Consider the following 13,546-nt stretch of genomic DNA (forward strand, 5'->3'; position numbering starts at 1 on the left):
CAATTTAAAAAATTGTTTCATTGGTCTTACGAGATGGGAATGTTCAAGGGATTCAAGACAAGCCCTAACTCTGCACAACAAGTGATAATCCTCTTGTTTTTGTTTATATGGTGCTCAAACGGAAGCAAAATACTATGAAGAGTAGGTGATTATATTAAGAGTTATTAAACTAATTAGAGATGGAAATCAGTCAACTCACTATACAATGGAACAATATCTTAGAACAGGACATATTGTGGGAAGTAACAGAGGCTGAAAGAATGGAAGTCAGGTGGAAAGGGGGTACCAGAAAGACACTGTCCAAAGATGACTAGGGAAAAAAGATAGAAACCTCATATAGAATCAGAAATATAAAAAAATTAAAATGAAGAAAATACACTATGAAGGATGAAGAAAAGTCTTTACCATGTCACAGATGTAAAACAAAGAAATTATGTGATCTCAATTAAGGGAGCCACAAAAAGATACACTGAAAACCAAAATTCTGTACAGGCAGTCCCCAAGTTACAAAAAGGATAGGTTATGTAGGTTTGTTCTTAAGTTGAATTTCCATGTAAGTCGGAACAGGTACCTATTTTAAGTGTCACTCCAGCCAAATATATATATAGTTTTGGATAGCATAGGGAAGAGTTAATCCCCTTATGGTGTTTGTTTTGTTGTCAGTGCCCCTGTTCAGTAGATTTCACTGCACTTTTTGTCCCTGTGATAACTGAATTTCAAAAACTTTGGCTTGTTGTGGAAACAAGGATTGGTGATAAAGCTCCAGAAGAGACACCTTTTCTCTATGATAAATCTTTCAGGAGTGACTTTCCCTTCGGAGGGGTAGATTTCTTTCACTTCCTATTGTCTCACCCCTGTTTGTAAGTATGACTCATTTGTAACTCATATGTAACTTGGGAACTGCCTGTATTTTAGAGTTACCAGATGGAAGAAGATTCTGGCTCTCTAAAGCTTATGCAATAATATATGTCAGTCCTTATAGGTGCAAGAAGACTTTTGCAAGTTTGTTGCAACCATTAATCTGAACTTGTATGTCACTAGCAGCAGAATTTTGGAACCACTGGTCCAATCTTGCAAATTTATTGTAAAGAGTAATTTTTACTTTCACACATTGAAGGTACTTACAAAAACAAGGGAAGTCAACTGGTCCCAATTTTATAGCATAAAGAATAATTAATAAAATGAAATAGGGTTACATTTTCTGTTTTGTATCATATAGAAAAAACGTTTTAGACTTCATGCAAAATAGTGTTGCATTGAAAATCTGAATGGTATGATTACCAAATATTTTGATTCTTGTTCTTAATAGTATTCTTTTCTTTTAAATGTCTGCACTGAGAATATTGATATTCATATTTTCATATTTAAAATAATTATAACTTTTAGAAAAAACTACCTACTAATAAATCACATATACTGCATTTGCTTCTAGCATATGTATACATGATTGTTGGGTTCTTTTAATCCAGTCTCAGCTTTCAACTAAAAATCTACACAAAGATAAATGATGCAAGTCCTCATGCTTGTGGAGACAAGTCTGAAATTTGTGTGAACTGTGAAGGCACATCCATCTAAAAGACTCAAACACAGAGGACATATAAAAACTTCACACTTGATTTGTTTTAGAGTTCTATAGTTTCTGAAGCTGATGTACTATTTCACATTTTTATAGACAAGCAGAAAAAAACATTTCTTTAAAAATGAAATGAACCACATAAGATAACCAAATGGAACATAGCAGAACAGCAAATATCCACCAGCCTTTGCTAGGCATATGTTCAGAGCACTGCCAACAAATACCAGGTGCAATAGGCTCTATTTCAGAGACAGGAACTGGCAAAATGCCCTCTGATGATTGCTCGCCTAATTCATAGGGTCCATAAGTCAACAGCCAACTTGAAGGCACACACATACATCGATATTAAAAGTACATTACTGTATATATTTGACACTTAAATCTAAAAAGGTATTTGCTATTTCTGGATCACAGAATAGTTAACTACTTTTCTATGCAACTGGTTGCATCACTACAAGTATCAACTGTAACTTAGCTACAAAATGTGCTCAATTTTTTTCTGACTGCCAGAAAATCAAGTAACAAAATGGATAAAAAACTCTAAATGCTTAGATGCCTTAAAGCTTCTGTTTCCTCCCCACACTGCTTGAACCATTACTCCATCTAAATACAATGCATTCTTCAGAACTGATGAAGCACTTAATCACTACGCTACAAATTCAAACCATACCCAGGGGCAGTGTGCTTAGAAGTATTACTGAATGAGAAACAACCCCCTTTAAAGGAATGTGATCAGACCCGCCACTGTGCAAAAGCAAAGGTAGGTCAGTTATCTGATAAAAGTTTTTGCAATGATAAGTTCTAGATAGATTTGTAATAAAATAATAATAAAACCAGGTTTGCTGATAACACATCCACCAGTATGAACAAGACAGCCAGTAAAAATGTAGAGTGTGTTCTATTTTGATATGTTGTTGTTCTCTACCTTGATCCATTAGGAGAAACGAGAAGAAAATTAGGAAAATTAGGAAGGGACAAAAAGGATTCCTAAGAACAATTCAGAGTAGTCAGGAAGGTAGACTGATGAGGATCTACTGGCAAATGTCTAAATGGTGCCCAAAATTTCTGACTCTCTATTTCTTATCAATAGTAATAAAAAGTGGTTTATCTTTCCCTACAATCATCAGCTTATATGCAGAAGGTTTAGTGAAGAACTAATAACAAGTGCTTGTTACAGGAAGTACACAACTCTGTTGTTCCAGCAGCCCCACTGGCTGCTGACCTGTTTTTAGACATGTTTCAAAGTGCTGGCTTTGACCTATACAGCCTTCTATGGCTCAGGCTATTTGAAGAACCTTATTCCCATATGTGTCTGTCCAAACTCTTAAGGCATGCAGGAAAGGCACATCTTTCTACTCTGTCACCAGGACAGTAGGTGGGAACAAGAGAGAAGACCATCTCTGTGGCTGCTCTCATACATTGGAACTCCCTTTCTAGGGAAGTTTGCATGACTTCCTCTTTTTTTTCTCTCTCTTCCAGCAAGCTTTTAGAAGCTGATTTTAATAAAAATGACTTATTGTGATGTACTGTTTTAACCTGTTTAAAATAAGATTGTAATTGGATTTCTTTCTGTTGGCATTTAATACAGTAACAATCTTGTTTTTGTATGTTTTAAACTATATGTGGTGTGTTGTATTCTTGTATTCTGTATTTTTTTATGCTGCCTTGAGTCCCAGACTGGGACCAATTAAACAAAATGATGATATTGAGTGGGTTTATGTGTGAGAGGATTTCAAGATCAGTTCTGAAATTAAATTCATTCTTTCCCTGAGTATATATCCACATATACATTTCTCAAGTTGAAACATATATCCTCCCTCTATCCCCAAACCATTATTATGTACCTGGCAGCCTCGCAAAATATCCTGTAATCCTAACAAGCCTGAATTTTGTAGAGAATTGAAAACATCCCAAAATGGAAAAATGTAGATTATTCATCTGAATGACAGCCTTAATTCAGTAAGTAAACCCTTTATTAAGGATTTTGGTAGATTTCACATCACTCATTTTCCACCTTTTTGCTTGTCATGGCAAATGGCAATATATAGATTAATACCCAAATTATACAACTGAAAAGTTTCCCCTGAGGCCTTCTAGTCGATCCCTATTATGGATAAGAGGATTAATAATAGTAATTCATGTTTAATGATAATGCCAGGTGTTGAAAAAATATTCTTGAGGGACAAAGTGCTGAATAACATCTGTGAACACCCATATATTACTCAGGACAAGAAAACATTCACAAGACACAGTGAAAGAAATCTTTTGTGACAAAATTATTACTTTTTCTGATCAAATCTTCCTCAGTCAGTCAATTTGTCATAAATAAATCACACAATTATTGCATTCAAAGTGATCCTGACAGTTAGACTGTTCAACTCCCTGCTCAAAGCAAGATGAAGCTACCACATCCCTTACAAATTCTGAGGATGGGGGTTTGTGTTAAATACCGCCAGGCAAGAACAGCCCATTTCTCCCAAGCCATTCTGTTCCAACTGAACTGTTAGGAAATGGCCCTAATGTTTTGCTGCAATATATGTTCCTACATTAGGGTGACATCCTAATAGTTCAATTCCTAAAAGTTCACTAACAGTAGCCCTAATGTTTCAGTGCCGTATATATCCCTGAATTAGCCAGCATGGTGTCATGGTTTCAATGTTGGACTAGGGCTCTGTGAAACCAGGATTTGAATAACTGCCTAGCCAAGGAGAAATCCATTTTCTGCCTCAGAGGAAGGCAAAGACAAACCCTCTCTGAAGAAATTTTGCCAAGAGAATCATGTGATAGGTTCACCTTAGGGTAAAGTCAGGAACAACTTGAAGACACACAACAACAACAATGCCCTATGGTTCCTACCCACTAGTCCTAGTACTTTTGGAGCAAAAGGGAACAATTCTGTTCAGTATCCTGTGACAGACCTTCAAATAATTGTAGATTATTATCATGTCTGCCTTTAATCTTCTCTTTTCCTAGTTAAATATACTTTGTTTTCTAGCTCAGCCATCTGAATAATCTTCATTAGTTTATCAAATTATAAACTTAATTTTCTTGGGAATTACAGAACAAACCTGCTGTTAACTCTGACATGGATATTTGTTTCTTCTTATGATTTACTTAAAAAACACTTACCCTAACAGGAGGACTCCGTGCTTGTACTCTCTGCTGCTGGACACTTTGAGAACTTTGCAAGTCTTTTGGAATGCAGTTAGCAACAGTGCTAGTCTGGGCCCTTAATGAATTTGTGGAACTCACCAAACCGCCAGGTTTCCAAGGCCTTTGCTTGATGCCATCCAGCAATCGAACCAGCAAAATATTACTGGGAAGTTCATCAACACTGCAGTCTACTAACGTCCTGCATTCTGGACAGCGAAGCTCATTTCGGGAGCTCACAATGCCCAAAAGACATCGTTTGCAAAATGTATGTTGACAAGGCAAGACTTTTGCAGAAGCATCAAGGCGTTCTAAGCAGACAGGACATTCCAGCAGATCCAATAATGCTGATTCATCCATCTTTATCTAGTTCACCAACGAATAAGCTTTTACAAAAATCATATCCATTCGGAACAAGATAAGGGACTCATGTAATACCCATGTCTTTTTACTCTTCTCTCTAAAATTTGTGAAAGAAAAAATAGTTAATAATTTCAGAAAATGGAAAAACTATGTTTCAGCTGTAAAAAAATGACTTTTTCATATGAATCCTCTCAAATTAATAACATTAACAAAAATTATTTGCCCAAGAATTCCTTTGCAGTATCTATGTTTATTGTGTAACTTACTGTCATTGTTGTAGAGAAAAATGGGCAAATATGGTACTAAGTAGCTACTAAGCAACATTTGAGTTACTGGAGGTTTGCCTCTGTGGCAGTTATGAAAATGACTGGGGAGTCTGTTTCTTCGTTATCATCATCTAACCCCAACCCTTCCCCCAGGGAGGGCATGACACAACTTTACTTACCATCTCAAACTCTGTCATCACTAATATACAGAGGGATATACTACCTCTAATACCGGGATGATATAGAGCAGTGGTTCTCAACCTGTGGGTCTCCAGATGTTTTGGCCTTCAACTCCCAGAAATCCTAACAGTTGGTAAACTGGCTGGGATTTCTGGGGGTTGTAGACCAAAACTCCTTGGGACCCACAGGTTGAGAACCACTGATAGAGGTATCCTGACCCTTAGCCACTGATGACCCCCATCCTCCATTAATTTATCTAGTTAGTCCTCCATATTTATTGTGATTAGGGGCACAGTACCCTGTAAAAGTGGAGAACCCACAACTAAGACAGAGACAAACAGGATTATTTAATTTTGTGGGAATGGAGCAATTTTATAACATTTTGCTTCATGAATGTAGGTAGCCAAAACAGGATAAATAGCCAAAAATTGTAGGAAAAGCTGCAGAAATCATGGCTCATCAGGCACCTATAAAGCGAGACATGGATAAGAAACCTCTAGGCACTATGTCAAAGGCTATATTTTATGAAAAGAAGAGTTATAGACTTTGGCAGACCTTAGATAATGAAATATAATTGTCCCTAGGCTCCCAAGGCAGACTATTTCATAAGAAAGAGGCATACTGAGGGTTAAACAGGACAGAAAGAACTTAAATCTGAAAATTGGGCTGGTTGTAATGGAAGCTGGATCTACATTGGCCTATATCCCAGGATCTGATCTCAGTTTATCTGCTGTGAACTGGATTATACATACGAGTCTACATTGCAAGATAATTTGTGATAAGAAGATAATCTGCGATCAGAACCTGGGATTTAGGGCAGTGTAGATCCAGCCAGAGTCAGAAGTCTCCAGTGATCCAGCTAATACACTGCCAGAGAAGCAGACTAAGGGCCCTTCCACATAGCCCTATATCCCAGAATATCAAGGCAAAAATTCCCACATGATCTGAGTATGGACTCAGATAACCCAGTTGGCAATGTGAAAAAAATGAGATGAAAGTTTTACAAGATGGGACTTTTTAAAGCTTAGTTCATATAGGGAGGGATCCAGTGATTTCCTAAAAAAGCAGAGACTGGATAAAAGTTTGAAATTTTTGATTGAGCTAGCAAATAAAACTCTCCACAGTTGTCAATATAGAATCCAGTTAGATATATGAAAGTCCAAGGCGAACTACATAGGGAATCCCTAAAGTATAAGTACAAAATGCTGTGGGGAAAGTATCAACAGTTGGTACTACCTGTAAAGTACAAAGATTGTTTGAGATGGTGCATGCAAGCCGTTTTGTTGGTCATCTAGGAATGAAAGAACCACCCAACGATTGATCCAAAACATTTGCTAGCCAACAGCAAATACATCAACTAGTGACCAACTTGTGTTGATGTATGATACCTGGCCAACATATTGGGTCAGGTCAGGAGAAAACAAAAGCTGGATTGCATCCTATGCCTATATAACTAAAAGTGTTTTAAAAGAATAGAAATTGATATCATGTTTGAGATCTAAAGCAATTAGAATGGGGAACAAATCTATTTTAACTTTGATGATCTGTTACTTTGATCGACCAAACCTTGAAACAGATGTTGTGGTCGATGCTATGATGAAACTCTTGTGTAGATTAGGATTTTCTTAGTGGATTTTTCTGATTTCAGAACATCCTTACTCTATGAAGAGACTATGGGAGGTATGTGGTGTCAGGTATCTCACCCTTATACCTTTCTATCCCTAAAACTAATGGGATAGTTGAGAAATTTAATAGAGTAAAATGCTAGAAGCTTATGTGAAAGAATCGGAATGATTGGGATATAAAACTCCAACACTTCATGTTCACTTATCAAGAAGTCTCCCAAGACAATTTAGGTTTTAGTCGCTTTGACCTATTATATGGAAAGAAGAAAAGAGGACCTTTGGATTTAGTCAAGTGAGGTTGAGAAGAAGATGCAGATCACCTGCCAGAAGCAATTGTAATCTATGTCTTCAAACTTCAAACATCATTAAGAAAGGCTATGTGTGTGGCTGGAGAGAATTTTCGAAAAGCTCAAATGAAACAAAATAACTGCTGTGACCAGAATGTGAGAGCATCATTATGAAGCTGGTGACAAAGTATTGATTCTTCAATCTGAGAAAGGAAATAAGTTGTAGTTTACATGGGATTGACCTATTAAGATACAGGCTAAAATTGGTTATGGTAAGTGACAAGGAGGTCTCATTACCCTCCATTGAGACTTCTGGCAGTTTCAATAGAGAAATGACTTCTGAAGGAGGGAAGTTTTGACATTGTTGCAGAGATAGCAATGGCCTCTTTGCTTTAACATTTTATTGGTTATAAAGTGTCAAAAATATAAAGTTTGTCATATCAACCAATGTCAGCAAAGATGGTTTGGTTTTTGGAATAATGGAACAGCACAGAAACTTGATGATGAAAAGAAATAATATTACTATAATGCTTAAAAGTGGATTCATCATTAGGAGGAATTGTCTTTACATTATTGCCTTTCAGTTGTGAAAAAGCAACTATCACTAAGGGCCTCATCACACTAGAGAATGAATACACTTTAAATCCAGTTGCTGCTTCCTGCAGAATTCTGGGGTTTGTAGTTGAGGGAGCTTTTAACAGCCTCACTAAACTACAAACCCCAGAATTCTGCAGGAGGCAGAAACCAGATTTTAAGTGGATTTATTCTCTAGTGCAGGCATGGGCAAACTTGGGCCCTCTAGGTGTTTTGGACTTCAACTCCCACAATTCCTAATAGCCTCAGGCCCCTTCCTTTTCCCCCTCAGTCACTTAAGCGTAGTAAATATCTTAAAAGTACATTACAAAGAATGGTTCAGTCACTTCTGCAATAAAGTTGTACACTTTAAAAACTGCTTCAAAATTTAAGACATTTTCTATTCAAAACAAAGTGAGACCTGGGTTATTAAAATCCTGTGCATGCTGAACTCGGTAATTAAAGTCATCTCATTAAAACAGGAAACATAAATCTTGGAAGTAAACAGCTTAATTTGGGACAAATATAACAGACATTCCTTCCCCCCCCCCACCCAAAAAAAAAATCACCTTACTAGTTTGCAATTAAACATTATCTGTTAAAATCCAAGATTTTTTATTGAGCTTCCGAAAAGCAAAACATAGTGAGTAAGCTCCGGAAAACTGTAAGCAGTTCATTGGCCCAGAAAAGTCTTTAGGCCTTTTGTTTTGATAAATAGAGACCCCTCACAGTAGTATCCCATGTGAATAATGAAAGGAAAGACAATGGAATATGGGAAAGAACATCTGGTATTCGAAATCAGAAGTCCTACTGGGTGCACCCAAAATTTTGGGTGCATCTGCAGCTCTTTGGATCACAATCATGAATATGTTTCAGGCATAAAGTTATGATATTTTCTTCAAAATCCACCTTGTCAAACTTCTAAATTGTTCTAAGAAAGAATGAAATTGCGAACTACCTCAAATAGTGTCCAAGGATGCTCTTGTAAGTTTATTCAAAAACTATGACCATGAATCCAATAGTTACGGCCAAGCAAAGAACTTATCTAAGAAGAACATCAAACTTAGCATTCAAATAATTTGGTTTCCACAGCACTCTGATGGAAAATGAAAAGCATAAGCAAAGCAACTGGATATTCACTATCCATGACAGAGACACACATTACATAAGTATTTTCATAGCTGAAGATTTTGGAACAAGCATGCCAAAATGGATTTGAGCAAGTGGGCAGTAAAAAAAGTACCCATGGGGATTGGTAGATGCTGAATAAATGTAGTTTCTGGTTGATCAAGAGATACTACTAAAACAGGCATTACTAATACTGTATCAACATAGATAAAGGTAAAAGTTTTACCCTGACATTAAGTAAACTTGTGTCTGACTCTGGGGTTGCTGCTCATCTCCATTTCTAAGCCAAAGAGTTGGCATTGTCCATAAACTCCTCCAAGGTCATGTGGCCAGCATGACTACATGGAGCGCTGTTACCTTCCTGCCAGAGCGGTACCTATTGATTTATTCACATTTGCATGTTTTCGAACTGCTAGGTTGGCAGAAGCTGGGGCTAACAGCGGGAGTTTACCCTGCTCCCCGGATTCGAACCGCCAACCTTTTGGTCAGCAACTTCAGCAGCTCAGCAGTTTTAACCTACTGTGCCACAGAAGGCTCCTGCTGTATCTCTATACTATTCCATAAACTCTGTATTGATATTAATACTTTTTTTTGTCGTGTCAGGAGCGACCTGAGAAACTGCAAGTCGCTTCTGGTGTGAGAGAATTGGCCGTCTGCAAGGATGTTGCCCAGGGGGCGCCCGGATGATTTGATGTTTTGTCATCCTTGTGGGAGGCTTCTCTCATGTCCCCGCATGAGGAGCTGGAGCTGATAGAGGGAGCTCATCTGCCTCTCCCCGGATTCGAACCTGCGACTTGTCGGTCTTCAGTCCTGCTGGCACAGGGGTTTAACCCACTGCGCCACTGGGGGCTCCTTATATTAATACTGAAATACTGCAATTAAAAGCAACTTAAGACCAACAACGACAGACACAGCTTTACTGTATTATAAAAACACCTTTGTGAATTTAAAAGATTTCTTGGGAGGGTTACCAGTTTCTTGAGAGTTCCAGTTAACGGAGAGCCTACTGTATTTTTATGTTGGCTGGATGCAACCTGATGACAGCATTACGCTTCACTGATAAAAGAGCACAAGAAGATGCCTGATAGATTTAATTATAAAAACGAGACATCTGCAAAAGTTCACTTCAAAGCTTTCAACTTGACTCCAAGATAGACAATAAAGGCTTTAATAAATTTTTGTTTTGAAGGGGAAAAAGAAGATGATGGAGCTGGCTTTGAAAAGAATACCCTGCTTTCCAAATTTAGATGTAAACGTGGCGATTGCTTCCAAAAGGAACCAAATTGATCTGAATCAATGTCATAGCATCCTAGACCTGAAAGTGACCCCAAGGACAGGACAGTTCAACCCCATTCTGCCACGCAGGTAAACAGAATCAAAGCACCCCCAACAGATGGCCTTTGGCCTCTGCTTAAAAGCCTCCAGAGAAGACAACTCCAGTTATCCTCAGGAAGTTTTACACGAATCGGAAAAAAAGTGTTGAAGATATGCATCCTTTTGCTATAAAATCCAATTTCCCAAGCTCTGTACCGAAGTGATTTCATGCATCTGGATAGCTCTGAACTGTAGATAACATTTAAAGCCTTGCCAGTGATGTGCTGCCACCTTACAACTCATTTTTCACTATATATATATTGAGAAACACACTCCATGAATGTAAATGCAGTTTGGCATGTTAACTCAGGCATGTTAGGAATTGTGGGAGTGGAAGTCCAAAACACCTGGAGGGCCAAAGTTTGCCCATGCCTGCGTTTACTGCCATGGATTCGTAGTTTGCTGTAGGCTGGTGCCCTCTTTGACAGAGAAGCTGAAAGACCTGTTAAAACTACAACTCCATATAATTAAGACATAAATTTGTAGTTTGTTGAGGACCAACCCTGTTTGACAGAGAAGACAAAAGATGTAGTAAAACTAATATTATTATGCTGTGGATTTGTAGTTTGCTGAAGACCAACCCGGTTCGACAGAGAAGGCAAAAACCTGGCAAAGCTAATATTAAGTCATGGATTTGTAGTTTGCTGAGGACCAACCTTATTTGACAGAGAAGGCGAAAGACCAGGTAAAACTAATATTATTAAGTCATGGATTTGTAGTTTGTTGAGGACCAACCTTGTTTGACAGAGAAGGCAAAAAAAGACCTGTTAAAACTACAATTCCATATAATTAAGCCGTGGATCTGCAGTATGCTAAGGCACCAACCCCATTTAGAAGAGAAGGTGAAAGATTTGTTAAAAGTACAACTCCATATAATTAAGACATGGATTTGCAGCATGCTAAGGACCAACCCTGTTTGAGAGAGAAGCCAAAAGACCTGTTAAAGCTACAACTCCATATAATTAAGCCATGGATTTGTATTTTGCTGAGGACCAACCCTGTTTGACAGAAAAGGTGAAAGACCTATTAAAGCTATATAATTAAGCCATGGATTTGCAGTTTGCTGAGGACCAATCCTGTTTGGCAGGAAATCCGAAAGACCTGAAAACTACAACTCCATATAATTAAGCCATGGATTTGTAGTTTGCTGGGGACCAACCAGAGACAGAGAAGGCAAAAGACAGAGAAGCCGAAAGACCTGAAAACTACAACTCCATATTATTAAGCTGTGAATTTGTAATTTGTTGACGACCAACCCTGTTTGACAGAGAAGCTGAAAGACCTGAAAACTACAACTCCATATTATTAAGCTGTGAATTTGTAGTTTGCTGAGGACGAATCCTGTTTGACAGAGAAGGCGAACAACCTGATAAAACAACTCCCTATAATTTAAGCAATGGATTTGTAGTTTGCTGGGGGCCAACCCTGTTTGGCAGAGATGCCAAAAGACCTGTTAAAGCTACAACTCCATATAATTAAGCCGTGGATCTGTGGTATGCTAAGGTACCAACCCTGTTTGGAAGAGAAGGTGAAAGATTTGTTAAAACTACAACTCCATATTATTAAGCCATGGATTTGCAGCATGCTAAGGACCAACTCTGTTTGGGAGAGAAGCCAAAAGACCCGTTAAAGCTACAACTCCATATAATTAAGACATGGGTTTGTAGTTTGCTGAGGACCAACCCTGTTTGACAGAGAAGCCGAAAGACCTGAAAACTACAACTCCACATTATTAAGCTGTGAATTTTTAGTTTTCTGAGGACCAACCCTGTTTGACAGAGAAGGTGAAAGACCTGTTAAAACTACAACTCTATAAATTAAGCCATGGATTTGTAGTTTTCTGAGGACCAACCCTGTTTGACAGGGAATCCGAAAGACCTGAAAACTACAACTCCATAAATTAAGCCATGGATTTGTAGTTTTCTGAGGACCAACCCACTTTGACAGAGGAGGCAAAAGACTTATTAAAACTACAACTCCATATAATTAAGCCATGGATTTGTAGTTTGCGGAGGACCTTAGGAAACCATGCATATTCTCAAGCCTTGTTGAACAGAGAAGGCAGGAAAAGCTGGGGGGAAAGAACAACTCCACAGCATTGAGCCAGGGTTAGCTGAAGTGGCATCGAAGTGGTTTAATTCCACCGGGTGTGGACGCATTGAAGCAGCTGCAGGCTTACCTCAGTCAGAAAAGGAAGGGAAGAAGAGGGAGGGAAGGAAGGTGGAAGAGGGCGGTCTCGATGGCGATTGAACCCGAAGGCTGGCTTGTTCCAGAGGGGAAAGAAGCGGGGAATGGAGGCTTTTTCTTCTCTCAGGAAGGAAGGAGAGTCTCCTTCCTCTCTCTGCCTTCCTTTCTTCCTTCCTTCTTCGCTTTTGGCGCCTCTTTGTCTCCCTCAAAGCGCTTCTTCTCTCTCCATTCCTTGATGCAGGGAGGGAAGGAAGGAAGGAAGGAGGGGGAAAGAGGAGGAGAATGAGGGAGGGGAAAGGGCCCTCCTTCTCTCTCTCTTTTTCTCTCTCTCTCTTCCTGGAAACTCCTCGCCGCCTCCCTCGCCTGGCCTCTCTCCTGTGTCTCTGTGTGAGGAGAGCCAGCAGCCCGCCTCCTTCCTAAAGAGAGAGAGAGAGAGGGAAAAAAGAAAGCCACACACACACACAAAATGCCCTCCCTCTTCTTCTCTAGGCCGGCCTCCTTTCCTTCCTTCCTTTCCCCCCCTCAGAGCATCTCCAATCCCCGCCCATCCACTCCTGCTTTGCCTCCTTTCTCTTGCCAGAGCCCCATTTGACGCCCACTCTTTTCCCTCAGGCGGCCTCCGCTTCCCTTTTCCCGCCCGACCTTGCTTTCCTCACAGGACTGTCATGTTTTGGGAAAAAACAAAAAATGGAGGACCATCTCATGTTTTGAATCAGCTTCACCCTGACATAGAAATGTTGGGGCCTGCCCTTTTCCTTCCTCCCTCAAAAGCCTTCCACTCCAACCCCATTCTGCCAAACAAGAAGGCATCAAACACTCTCAGGGCCCTTCCACACA

The 13,546-nt window shown here is 39.1% G+C and overlaps 1 protein-coding gene across 1 annotated transcript in view; it reads right to left on the minus strand.

The window, feature by feature from the left end:
* SH3RF1 (SH3 domain containing ring finger 1) overlaps positions 1-13,211 on the minus strand; it is a 51,484-nt gene extending 38,273 nt beyond the window's left edge. The window contains exons 1-2 of the mRNA XM_060778726.2: positions 12,702-13,211; positions 4,706-5,186 (exon numbers count right to left, since the gene is read on the minus strand). Coding sequence (XP_060634709.2) covers positions 4,706-5,086 — 381 coding nt within the window. The 5' untranslated portion in view covers positions 5,087-5,186; positions 12,702-13,211. The remainder of the gene's footprint in view (positions 1-4,705; positions 5,187-12,701) is intronic.
* Between the last annotated feature and the right edge of the window lie 335 nt (positions 13,212-13,546).

Source organism: Anolis sagrei, chromosome 5 (assembly GCF_037176765.1).
Source record: "Anolis sagrei isolate rAnoSag1 chromosome 5, rAnoSag1.mat, whole genome shotgun sequence".
Lineage (NCBI taxonomy): Eukaryota > Metazoa > Chordata > Lepidosauria > Squamata > Dactyloidae > Anolis > Anolis sagrei.